At 36.9% G+C, this 13,582-nt stretch overlaps 1 protein-coding gene across 1 annotated transcript in view; it reads left to right on the top strand.

Moving 5' to 3' along the window:
* Positions 1-13,582, top strand: part of AQR (aquarius intron-binding spliceosomal factor) — a 59,607-nt gene that overhangs the window by 14,964 nt on the left and 31,061 nt on the right. The window contains exons 12-19 of the mRNA XM_059819243.1: positions 425-538; positions 1,351-1,454; positions 2,251-2,353; positions 3,427-3,547; positions 6,448-6,589; positions 7,477-7,655; positions 9,529-9,696; positions 10,165-10,334. Coding sequence (XP_059675226.1) covers positions 425-538; positions 1,351-1,454; positions 2,251-2,353; positions 3,427-3,547; positions 6,448-6,589; positions 7,477-7,655; positions 9,529-9,696; positions 10,165-10,334 — 1,101 coding nt within the window. The remainder of the gene's footprint in view (positions 1-424; positions 539-1,350; positions 1,455-2,250; positions 2,354-3,426; positions 3,548-6,447; positions 6,590-7,476; positions 7,656-9,528; positions 9,697-10,164; positions 10,335-13,582) is intronic.

Raw genomic sequence — 13,582 nt, 5'->3', positions numbered from 1 at the left:
AGTTAAACAATCTCATTGAAAGGTAGGATGAATTCCAGAGCTGGCATCAGAGAGGGCAGGAGGGAGCAAGACCTCTCCCTTCTGGTAGCAGCAAGCCATAAGTTGGGTTCAGTGTCTCAGTGAACCTCTGGCTAGGTCACCTTAGTGCAATTAGTTTCAGTTTCAAGTCCTAGCATGTAAAAGAAACCTCATTGGTTGTGGGCTGTGCTGTAATTTCTATGGCTTGTATATGAGATACCTAAACAAAACTATTTTGTGCATCAGCCAAGTATAAAATTTAGATACCACTCCTTAGTCTGTTTCTTCAAGAACTTTGAGGAGCTCTTGGTTGTGCATGGTGCCCAGATATGTCCTCTTAAATTGTGTTCTTGTTGTAGGGTGTCTCTTATTGTTAATCCACTAATTTATATGGATGATGTCTCAGCTTTTAGATATGCTTAAATTCTACACTGGCTTTGAAATCAACGATCAGACTGGAAATGCTTTGACAGAGAATGAGATGACAACAATTCACTATGACAGAATTACTTCTTTACAGGTAGGCAGGAGGCGAAGTCCTTACGGGAGGGAAAGGATTTGGTTTTCTTGTTTTAGTCTAATTTGCATCTGGAATAGACATTAAGTTATTTTCCAAAGCAAAGCCCTTATTTTTCCTATTGAATTACAGGAATAGTTTTAACTGGACTTTCTATGCTATATTGAAGACGCTGACCCTTCAGTGTTACCTATGTGACTGACTAAATAATATGCTCTAGCAAAATACCACCACTTCTGATTTGATATTGTTGAGATGAACTGCTCCCATTAAATCTATTCAGAAGGGAAAATTAAATGCTGTAGGATCTTAACTTATGATTATGCAGTAGGTGGCACCGTTTCTTCAACATCAGTACACACGTATGGTAGCAGTAGTGCTCCCTATTCCATAAGAGACAAAATAAAAATTGGCATTACTTTTAGTCGTATAGGTAGTTACACTTTTCAGAATTTTTCCCATCAGTTTTAACAACAAAATTCAAGGAAGCATGGTTAAATTAAACTTGTTCCTTGTTTTTCTTAGTTGTCTGCAAGGCTATATGTCTGCCCCTTTATGTTTTATTTTAATGACAGGACAAATGCTGATTGGAGGGTATATAAAAAAGATACTGTGTTGGAAGCACAGGAGTAACAAATAGGCGGTGTTAACTTAGAAAAATTGAGATTTTTATTTCTATCCTGGTAGTGTCCACTACTAGGGTGCTAAGTGTTATGAATCAGAAGAAGCTATGCTTTTGTGTAAGTATTTAGATTGTTATTAAATTGTTTCATTAATATGCTTACATTCAGTTTTTGGGCATGGGTCTTTTGTAGAGAGCAGCATTTGCACATTTCCCAGAGTTATATGACTTCGCACTCTCAAATGTAGCTGCAGTAGATACTCGTGACTCACTGGTGAAGTTATTTGGACCCCTTAGGTAAGTTATCAAAGTGAAATTTAACATGGAATTGGAATTCTTTGTTCTCAAAATGTTTCAATTTAAGAAATTTCTAGCCTTTTTCTTTCTGACTTCTCGTGTGCCTTCTCAGGTCTTTCGGACTTGTCATGGTGCCTTTACATCTGCTGAAATAGGGAGAAAGGGAGAGTTTGTAGTGAAATACTAGGATTCCAGTATAGGAAAAATGTTTTTATTTTCCTTTTGTCTAATGAAAGTGAGAGAGTACTAATTTTTGCAGAAAATTAGTAATCTGCTTAAAGTAATTGTAGCAGTAATTAACTTGCAGTAATTAACCTCTAAGTTTTTTAATTTAGCTTTTTTTACTTTGTTCTGTACAAAAACTGCAACAGAAATCATGCAAATATACCACTGTATTAACTGTACTGTATTGTAAATGCTGGGATTAAAAGGATAACAGTCTGTATTTTGAAAAAGGCAGTGTGTGCTCTGTTGTCTGTTTCTGTTTTCAGGTACATGTCTTGATGCCATAAAAAATATTCACACCTTGCTGTGTTTGTTGCGGATGAGTGGTTCAGCTTACACCTGTGGCTGAACACTCTTCACCCATGGAAGTGCTCGAGAGCACTTTGTAACAATTCCAAAAATAAATATTTTAAATGTCTCAAACTTCACTTAAAATACTGATCTGTAGTTGTTGGTCTCTGATGAAATCCATAGTTGGAAAAGTTTTTTTAAGACAAAAAAAGGGACGGTAAGTGCTCTCTCCCAGGTTCAGTCTAAGTGACAAGCTTCCGTTTTTCCTTCTACTGTGCAGCTCAAATATTCTCCACCAGGTGGCGTCATACCTCTGCCTGCTGCCGCCCCTTCCCGAAGGGGAAGACTCAAGCTATGAAAAGGAGTTTCTGCTGGAGTTGCTGGTAAAAACATAGCTAATATTGCATGTATTTTGTCTTTTGCAAACTCAAGACATGGCTAAACCTAGCAACTACACTGTAGTGAAGTAGCCATTTAGGACCTGAACCACCTGTGAACCACAGCAGTGTTATAGCAGTAAACTGCAGACTAAGGTGGGGTTTAAAACCATAGAAATTAAGTATTTGAAAATATTTATTTATAAATTTAGTTTCCCTGGCAAACTAGTATGTGTGTATTTGGTGTAATTGTAAAGGTCAATAAGCAGAATCTCAGCAACAATTTTGAGTTCTTCTGGAAAAGTTGTTGCTCTTTATGTAGTAACCTGTTTGTCCCCTTTAAAATGAAAAAATTTGCTAAAGTAGGTCTAGATATTCTATTTGGTTCCTCAAACCTGTTTGAAATACTGTTTGATGCACATAATGTTTTTTTGGATTTTCAGTGTATAACAATATTACTGTAGGCTTCTAATCTGATAACATTATTAGAATGGCATAGCTGTTTTTCAGTCTTTTTCATAGGCTTATTTTGTGGTTGTTGATTTCTTTAAAAATCCTTCATGTAATTTCCCAAGGTTTAGACGGTAGTAATATGATACTTAGGGATACCATGGAGAGATACTTATTCAGATGACATATTGTAGTATTGGATGGATTTTTTTTTTTCTACCTAAGAGGGAATTAAGATTAGCTGTTGCTGAATGAGCAGTGTTAGCTATTCACCATATGTTTAATGGAAAGCAAAATAAATTTCATTTGAAGTTTATTCTCTGCTAAGCCTTGACTGAATATTTTCAGTTCTGTTGTGCTATTTTTGATCTGCTGAGTATCCAAATGATTGTTTGACTCTAATACTGTGACCGATAGTTGGACTATGTGTTTGTTCATTTTCTGATGTCACTGTGTGCATTTAGTTATAAGTAATTAAAAAAACCCAAATGAACAAACCCAAAACTTACCAAAAGAGAGAAAATGGCAAGTGACCATCAGCAGTCTTATGGATTAATGTGTGTGTTTCCAAGATAGCTTTATTGTCCATTTTTTACTTAATGGAAGTTTTAAATGCATCCTTTCTTTAGGTTTCCCGTCACGAGCGGCGAATATCTCAAATTCAGCAACTCAACCAGATGCCTCTTTATCCCACAGAGAAGATTATTTGGGATGAAAATATTGTACCAACTGAATATTATTCTGGAGAAGGTATGATTAGTAGTTCAGTAAATGCTGAACAAGACAGTAAATGCTGCAAAAAAAAGCAGTTCCGATGCCTGTGTTCATTCTGTCTTTGGAACTTCTATGCAGTGCTTTGGCATCTTCCAGCATCTTAGAGTAAGGCCAGTTTTTTTTTTCCAGTTGTGAATCAGGAACTCTGAGATGAAATTTTTAGCAAAGTTGTAGTGGATTTAAAGAAAAATCCAAAGGCTTGTGTTTACAAAAAGACATTTATTTGCTTCTAATCTGGGTAACCGATGTGCTATACGACCAGCTGTGGCACAGGTAGTTACTGTAAGGTGAAATAGGTTGTAAACATGCAACAGAAAAGCTGTTGTCTGTGTTTTGCTCTTAAGTATGTTCAAGAAAGTATTTTCAAAAAGAAAAAAAAAGGGTGGTGATGGGAGGAAATGAGTATCTTACTCCTTGATTTCAAGGTAGAAGAGTACATAGTCACTGAAAGATAGTGTATGCACTCTAAATTCAGAACCTAGTGTTCTTGCTTCATGTGCTCATGATCAAAGAAGCAAACAAGGAATTATGTAATTTTAAGCTTTGCAGTAAACAACGTATGTAGTTTTGTCCAGCTACTTTAAGAAAATGTTGTGCTTTTTAAAATCTCATGCTGAAAATTTTAATTTGGAACATAGAAATACCAAATAATGACACATATCTTCACAGACTAGTATACAGTATGTTTCTGGTTTGACCAGTGAGTATTCTGTACCCTCCTTCAAGTAGTTTTGATTCAGAGTTTTTTGTGTAGGTATGAGCCTTAAGTTCAACTGCTTAGCATAAATTAGATTTTTGGGATAAATTCTCTGTGAACAAGTATTAATGAGAAGAAAGAGATTTTTGTAATTTGACTGCTTTAGATAAGGGAGGATTATAGGCAACAAAGGATCTTTTTCCAAACAGATAGGATACAAATGCCATCTAGAGATCGGCCCAAGAAGATATAAAGTACTTATGTTTAGTACAATGCAAGTAGTTGAAAGCTGACTCAGATTCTTCTGAATAATAGGCCTCATGATGGGGGTTATCCTTTAAAATACAACAACAAAATGACAAAGACAAGAAAACCCCAAAACAAAGTTAAAAAGAAAAGAAACAAACCAACCAAAAAACCCAAAACAGGGTGATTGCTGTAATTTCTAGGAAATTAATATGTAACCCAAGATTTTTCTTAAATTTTATTTTTTATTTCCGTGAACAATACATAGGTGGTTCTAATGCTCTGGAACAGTCAGGTTCTTAAATACAAGTCAAGGTAGCTTTACGGTCATTCAGACTGTATTGTAAGGCTGACTTTGGAGGACTTAACTTGTGCATGCATTGTATGTGTATTTTGTATTTTGTTAGCCAAATACATTAATCACAATATATGTTATTGCTGGGGGGGGAGAAAGAGCAGCTCATCACACCTGTTTCTGTGCTGGTTTGTGAATTTTTAATAATGCATTCAAGCAACTGTATTAAAGGTGAAATGTAATTTTGGCAAGTTACAGTGATTGCTACTGGAAACATTTCCTCCTGTGGTGGACTCTTTTGCTATTACCATCTGTGTATTGATAGCACTGTTGTGAAGCATTTCTGTTGCTGTCAGTCTGTTATAAGTATTCTTTTATCTTGCTTCTCTTAGTTTCAGTTTATGCTTTCTCTTTTTAATCTCCCTGTATTCTCCAGCCCTGTTTTCAAACAAGACAGTTTTGTTTTCGTGGTCTTGTTTTGGGGTTTTTTTCATGTTCCTAAAAGTAGCTACACTCTTTTGGTCTAAAACTTAAATAAAAGTAATTTAGCCCAAGAAAGATAAGAGTGTCGTTTCTATTTTCTTTTAAAAAATGATGGAAGAAAAATATGTCGGATAAATGCTCCGCAGCCTTAAAGGGGTGTTGCTTCAGTCCCTGCCCTTTGTGCATATAACTAGCTTTACAAGACAGGATTTGTTACTTGGTGTTGGGAAATGTGTTAAAGTATTTTATCACTATGAAGCTTTCCAGAATAGAAATTACTGTGTTCTATCGCCTTTCCTTACTGCCATTGTATCTTACTGCATGTGAAAGCTAATATGTATTACGTATACCAGTGGAAGGTTTCAAGGATAATGTTGCAATTTATAAAAGCCAGCTTTCACAGGTCTTAAGCATAGGTGTTAAACTGGAACATTAATCCAGTAATGTTAAATGTTTCACATAAGAATTTTTATTATGAAAAATTTGCATCTAAGACTACCCTAAAGCTAGGCATTTTTTAATACTTCTTGTTTAGTTAGATGTAATCTTCCTATGTTTTTCATTCTCTTAAAACAAATGAATCTATAATCAGTAACAGAAACTTTTGAAGAAAGTTGTGTTTTAAAATCTGATTTCTTGGCTTAAAACTTTTTTCTACACTAATGTTTTTTGTGGCTTCTAGTAAATGTAAATCTACAAATTGGGGAATTGTTGGATAATGCATTTTCTAATTAGTTAATGAGCCGTTTTCATCATTATTTAGTGGTGGCTTAACTGTTGAATTCCCAAAGTACCATTACTTTGCCCTGCATTTGATTTTTATAAAATCAAGTTTTTTTGTAGTCTGAATACAGGGAAGGATTCAGTCTTTAAATAGTTCACTGTATTACTGCCAGAAGGATAGAAATTCCTTTAATCTTGTGCAGGTTCATTTAGAGAAAACCTGAAAATTTGGGGGAAGGAGGGAGAAAAATGTGTACTTTTTAGTGACGTATATTTATAAAAGGAGTAGTTCTTAGATTCTCCCATGATAACAACTATGGCAGTTATAGAATAACGTGTATGTATTTATGAATTCATAGAACCAATATATTAATTAATTTTCTTTTTGTTTATCCATCAATTACCTCTTCCCTTCCACCCTTACCCCCTTAGGCTGCCTTGCACTTCCCAAATTGAATCTACAGTTTCTGACTCTTCATGACTACCTGCTGAGGAACTTCAATCTCTTCCGCTTAGAGTCTACCTACGAGATCAGACAGGACATTGAAGATAGTGTCAGTAGGATGAAACCATGGTAATATTTATTAACTGATACAAACCAGTCAGTTCAATTGTAATCAAGTGCATTCAAGAATGAATAACTGATATTGCGTATATACTAAATGCATACTAAGAAATGTATTTTAAATTATGACATAGGTACTATATTTTATACTAACTTCTTCCATAAGTTGTTGCCATCCTGTGGGATATTTTTGTAAGGGTGTTTTGATATATATCCCTGTAGATGTGTTAAGGCAGTATGTTGGATGCTAACAACCAAACCTTTGTTGTGTTAAGACGGTTGAGTTAGTTTTCCAAAAGTACTAAGCATTGGCTGACATTACAAAATCTGGAAACTTTACCACCAACTCTTCTGGTTTATGGAGGTGTTACTGAGTATTCTTGAATTTGCCATCTGCCTCATTTTGATCCTCTTTAGATTTCAAGGTGTCATTTGGTGTGGTATCTTGTATACTCAGTAGTTGCTTTTTGTTATCTTCCCTTTTTCTTCTGTCCTTGAGTGTGGTTTTTTTTTTTAATAATGCTAGCACAAGCTGCCTTTGTTTCTTGGAATATAAGATTAAGTCAGTTCATGTTATGCTTCAGTTATAAAATGCAGGATTATGTGAATCTACTTCAGTAGCATGTAAAATTAAGAATTCTACTTTTGTCTTAGAGCTGACTGTGAGGTAGATTGTTTCACAGTTTAAAAAAAGAACTGAATCTGTTATCAGGTAATGACTAACAGAATCACAGAATGATAGGGGTTGGAAGGGACCTCTGGAGATCATCTAGTCCACCCCCCCGCCAGAGCAGGTTCACCTAGAGCAGATTGCACAGGAATACTAAGATCATGTGTAGACTAACAAAACTTTGGTGCTTGGGGGTTTTTTGTTGGTGTTTGGTTTTTTTTTTTAGGTTATCCGAATATGGAGGTGTGGTCTTTGGTGGATGGGCTAGGATGGCGCAACCCATTGTCTCTTTCACAGTGGTGGAGGTGGCAAAGCCCAATATTGGTGAAAACTGGCCCATGCGAGTACGAGCAGATGTTACAATTAATTTGAATGTCCGAGATAACATCAAAGACGAATGGGAAGGTACTTGCATTCTTTGAAATAAGGTGCTCAAAATAGGTGCTCACCGAAATGCACTTTGGTGTATCTTACTTGTAAGAAAGTTTTTTTTTTTTAATCTGAGATACAGATTTGCCAATCTTAATACACTGTTTAAAAGTCAGTTACTCAAATTGCAAGTCTAAGAAATTTATACTTTCCTAAAATGAAGATTTAAATTATTAAAGTATTTACATGTCCATTGGGAGCAGAATGTTTACTGTTTCAGACTGATGTCGTTCAGTTTGTAACTGTAAAATTCTGCCCTTTACAGGGAATGTGGAAAAGTAACTTAGCATTTTAAATTAATATGCATGCTAACAATGCCATATTGGAAAAGTAGTGGGGAATTGATATCTGTCTCATACGCGCAAGGAGAGGACAGATTTTGATTTAATTCAAACCAGTGCATTTTAGTAGTTTTCAATATATTTGTATGTTGTTAGGAGGTGCTGACTTTACAAATACTGTTTCTTACGAGCATCCACAGGCGACACTTCTTTTGCTTGGGGAATTGAACTTTAGTTGACCGTGTTGACGAGTGGCACAGAAGCATGTACTTGTACTTGGATTATCAGTAAACGTCACTCCCTTCTTTTGTTAGAGAAACCTGCTAAATGTGCTGGAGCTGCATAGTGTGATTACAGGTCATGTAGCACAAATGCTAAAGCTGGATCGTGTCATAAATAAGCAGATAAAAGTTTGGAAATGTAGATTTCTATTAAAGTAGAAAAGCTAGGAGGATGGCAGCAGACTTCACTATACTGAAGGTAGCTATATAGTGGTGCACCTAGCTTTTTAAAAACTAGAACAGCCTCTGTGATTTCAAAAGCAGTAATGCTTTAATTTAATCAAAATTGAGTTGAAGAATTGATGAATCATTGCCTGACATAACAGGGTCTTGATGAAACTGCTTTAGGTTGGATAATATCCAGTGAATAATGAGAAATTATTTGTCTCATGAAAAATACAGCATGTGTTTACTAAATTTTGAAGGTGTCTTAGATCTGTGAGGATCTGTAGGTATGCTGGAGAAAAGGATTAGTGTTCAAAATTACATCAGTGAATTGGAGAAGTTGCATTTTAAAAGTAGGGTGTAATTCAACAGGGATGAATATTAAGATACTAAACTTAAGCAAGAGCAAGTCACTGCACAAATGCATGTTGGGGGAATAACCTGTTAGGCAGTCACTCTGCAGAATGAAAAGAGTCCGAGGTCATCATCACTCAAAAGCAAATGTGACACCACAACAATATGTTACTGCTTAGGGAAAAAGAAAAACATTCAACCAAGTCATATCAGGATTTATAATCTGGAATGTAGTGTGGAAAACAAGTAACTTGGTTAAGTGACCTTTTACCCTATTAAGTAGATAATTAAAGTAACTGTGTTTAGGATTTTGTGCCCAGTTCTAGGCACTGCACTTAAATTATTGTGTAAAAAAAATTATAAAAAATTGGAGGTTAGTCCATAAGAAAGCAATGAGAATAAGAGATTAATGACACACTGCTTTTGAGATAAGACTGAAAATATCTAGGTTGTGTAATCTAAGATTATTGGGAGAAGAATAATTTTGAAATAAGTTTGTTGTCATGAAAAAAGCAGTCAATTTCTCCTTTTCATATCTGAAGTCCTAGCAGATATTAGTGTGCCAGGATAGTGGAAAAGATGACAATATCCTGTGTTTCTGTATCCTCTAAGTTTAAAGGCATATTTCAAAACGGAACACATTATTCTCTAAACAGGTGGGGTTTTATTTAAAAGAAACTTTTGAGTATTCTATTGTTAGATATATTAAGGAATGGAAAAGGAAAATGGCATTCAATCAAATCACTGAATGTTTCTTTTTGGAATCAGGTCTGCGTAAACATGATGTCTGCTTTTTGATTACGGTTCGTCCCACACAACCTTATGGCACCAAGTTTGACCGACGACGACCTTTTGTTGAGCAAACTGGCCTGGTGTATGTCAGAGGCTGTGAAATCCAGGGCATGTTGGATGAGAAAGGACGTGTTATTGAAGAAGGTATGATGTACCAAAACTTGTTTGAAAGATTTATTTGGGGGGGGGGGGGGGGGGGGGGGGGGCGGGGGCGGGTGTGTTGTGGTTTTTTTTTTTGTTACCAGCCTAATTGTTGACTTGCCTCTCTTGTAAGTAATGCTCAATGAATTCATTACCTACTTGAAAAAACAAACCAGTTCCATAAGCAGTCCTGAGAAAGTTTAACTAGTTTTCTCTGGTAAAATCTGATGTAATTAGATTAATTAAATAGATCAGTACATTTTGGTTTTAGGAATAAAATAGCTTATATTCAAAAACTCTTAGAAGTGGGATGAAAACACAAAATAAGAATGTAATGCCATGCAGAAATTCGTTTCATCATACGAATTTGTCTAAATTTCATTTCAGAAACAATTATGGATCACTTATTTGAATGATAATCTGCTTTTAGCACTACTTCAAATTCTAATCTTATTGTTACCTTACGGGCAGGACCTGAACCCAAACCAAGACTTAAAGGGGACTGCAGAACATACAGAGTATTTCTGGACCCAAACCAATATCAACAAGATATGACCAATACAATCCAAAATGGAGCAGAAGATGTTTATGAGACATTTAATATAATAATGAGAAGAAAACCAAAAGAAAACAATTTCAAGGTAAGGTACTGCTCATTGACTCTAGGATAAGAGTTTGTCTGAATATACCAGCTGTACTGAGACATGCTCATTTTAGATGCATGTAGTTAGGCTTTATAGGTGGTGTTGGATCACTTCAGGAAGTTAGAGCCTGTCACCTGGTGATAACTTCCCCCGACAGCTAAGTGTTGAAGTAACTGAAAATCAGAACAATCCTACTTCACTTTATATAATAAAACAGTAGTTTATTATTTCAGTCTACAGATTAGTTGTATCTGGCCCTTTTGGGTCAAGAGAGTATGTGGAACGTTTTTGTTACCTGATGTAATAGTGGACTGTAGGAAAAGGAGGAGTAACTACTTAAAAGGTGAAAATCAGAGAAACCTGCTAGCTTTTGAGAGCATCACTGGATTAGTTTCTTATTAGGCTTTGGAGGGCATCAGATGAGATTTTTAACATTGATATATTTGATAGTCCTTATAGAGACTGTATGCTAACTGGAGCTTTGTAGATTGAATGGTGCTTTTTTTTTCTGCCCTAACAGTGTTCACACAGTTGCAATGAATGATTCTTTGGCATTTTACTTCCTTGGGTATTCATTGTCAAGAGACCCTTCAGGGAATTTGGTCAGAGTGCAAAATAAACCTGTTGCTAATGCTTTACGATACTGTATATTGCCTATAAGTAAGATTAAAATTATGCACACAGCTTCAATTCAGTTTTGCATATAAGTTCAGCAAATGTTGTTTTTCAGGAAGTTTATGAATAACTTAGGTTTCCTTACCCTCTGTTAAAGCAAGAACAGGAAAGTTTTCCAGCAAAGTTGAAATGTATATTTGAGCTTCTAGAATTGTGAATTGACATAAATTTAAATTTGACCAAGTGGTCTGTGTTGCCCATAGTAAACTTTTTTGATCAGGTGGCATATTTACAGTATCATTTATGTTGCAAGGCAACTCTGGATATTATCTAGTCCAAGCCCCCTGCTCAAGCAGGGTCACCTGCAGCAGGCTGTCCAGGACCATGTCTAGTTGGGTTTTGAATATCTCCAAGAATTAAGAATCAAAACTTCTCTGGGCAACCTCTTCTAGTGCTGAATTGTCCTCACAGTAAAAAAAGTGTTTTCTTGTGTTCAGATGGAATTTAATTGTTTTTAATTTGTGCCCATTGTCTCTTGTCCTGTCACTGGACAATACTGAGAATAGTCTTGCTCCCTCATCTTCCTTTCCTCCTATCAGTTATTTATCGCATTGATACGATAGCCCAGCTCTCTCGGCCTCTCCTCATGTAAAAGATGCTCCAGTCCATTAATCATCTTTGTGGCCCTGCACTGGACTCACTTCAATAACTTGATGTCTCTTTTTTACTGAGGAGCCCAGAACTGAACACAATGCTCCAGATTCAGGGATGGGATGCCATTCAGAGGGACCTGGAGAACCTGAACCTCATGAGGTTCAACAAGGCCAAGTGCAAGGTCCTGCACGTGGGTTGGGGCAACCCCTGGTATCAATACAGGCTGGGGGATGAAGGGATTGAGAGCAGCCCTGCAGAGAAGGACTTGGGAGTACTGGTGGGTGAAAAGCTGGACACGAGCTGACTATGTGCACTTGCAGCCCAGAAGGCCAACTCTATCCAGGACTGCATAAAAAGAATTGCGACCAGCAGGTCGAGGGAGGTGATTCTGCCCTATATTCCACTCTGGTGAGACCCCACATGGAGTACTGCATCCAGCTCTGGAGTCCTCAGCACAGGAAAGATATGGACCTGTTGGAGTGGGTCCAGAGGAGGGCCACAAAAATGATCAGAGGGATGGAACACCTCTCCTGTGAGGAAAGGCTGACAGAGCTGGGGTTGTTCAGCATGGAGAAGAGCAGCTCTGGGGAGACCTTACTGCAGCCTTTCAATACTTAAAGGGGGCTTATAAGAAAGACAGGGACAGATGTGTTAGCAGGGCCTGTTGTGACAGGACAAGGGGTAATGGTTTGAAACTACAAGAGGGTAGATTCAGAGTAGATGTAAGGAAGAAATTTTTCTGCTGTGAGGGTGGTGAAACACTGGAACAGGTTGCCCAGCGAGGTGGTAGATGCCCCATCCCTGGAAGCATTCAAAGTCAGATTGGACGGGGCTCTGAGCAACCTGTTCTTGTTGAAGATGTCCCTGCTTATTGCAGGGAGGGTTGGACTAGATGACCTTTAAAGGTCCCTTCCAACCCAAACCATTCTACGATACTATGATTTAGCCTCAACAGTGCTGAGCAGAGAGGAAGGAGCACCTCTCTTGACCTGCTGACAACTTCTTAATGGAGCACAAGATGCTGTTGGCCTTTTTTGCTGTGAGGGTGCATAATTTTGTATACCTGAAAATATTTCTTGTATGCATGCTCAGTTTCTTTGCTGTTAGATCATTTAGACCTTTGAATCTTTAACGTTTCTTGGGTTTTCCATTATGAAAATGCAACACGAATGAAAAAGTGCCTTTCTTTTGGTGCCTTAAAATCATGCATTGCATAATGGAAATTATTTTCTTTTTAAAGGATTCTGCAACAAGTTCTGTGCAGATGGATAAAAGAGGAGGCAGGAAGACTTTGACTTTTTCTTTTCTGTATCTGGAAGGATGCTTGTGATCTGAAATAGTAGCTTGTGGTCTGTACAGAGCATTCTGGTGCCATCCAGCTGTGGATTGGTATATTGGAAGTACTTCATAGAGAGTCCTTTATAACTTTACATTTAAAAAAAACCCCAGAACTGATTGTTAATGTTGTGTGTCTGTGGAAGGTTCATCTTACATTATAAGCACAAGTGCTCTCTGCCAAAGCCTGTTTGTGTGCCAGCACTATAGTTGTGTTTTTTATTTGCATATGTATGCACTTTTATGTAGTCAGAAGGAAATTGCCGCAGTGAATACTTAAGTTTGCTCAGAATTGCTGTTAGATGTGAGCGTAGCTTTCAAATTTGTACTGGGTACTTGCAGCTAATTTACAGGCAAATCACAATGCAAACCATTCTATGCTGGTTTTTACTTAAGACTCATCCATTCATTTGTCAAGCCAAACTAAGATGTTTCCGTATTTGTCACATCACTACCAGTTTGTGCAAGCATTCCATGTCATCTGTAAGCATTTCTAACTTGAGCTGGATAGAAGAAAACAAGGTATCACTGTGATGAGTGTTGATAGTATATTGAGCAGATAGAAGGCAGCTTGAAGTTTTAAGCTGAGCTTGTAGGAGAGAAGACAACAGAACACTTGTGCAGTCTTAGTAAATTAAGCA

Source organism: Gavia stellata, chromosome 7 (genome assembly GCF_030936135.1).
Source record: "Gavia stellata isolate bGavSte3 chromosome 7, bGavSte3.hap2, whole genome shotgun sequence".
Taxonomy (NCBI): domain Eukaryota; kingdom Metazoa; phylum Chordata; class Aves; order Gaviiformes; family Gaviidae; genus Gavia; species Gavia stellata.
Note: the sequence above shows the minus strand (reverse complement) of the source record. Positions and strands in the feature narration are given on the sequence as shown.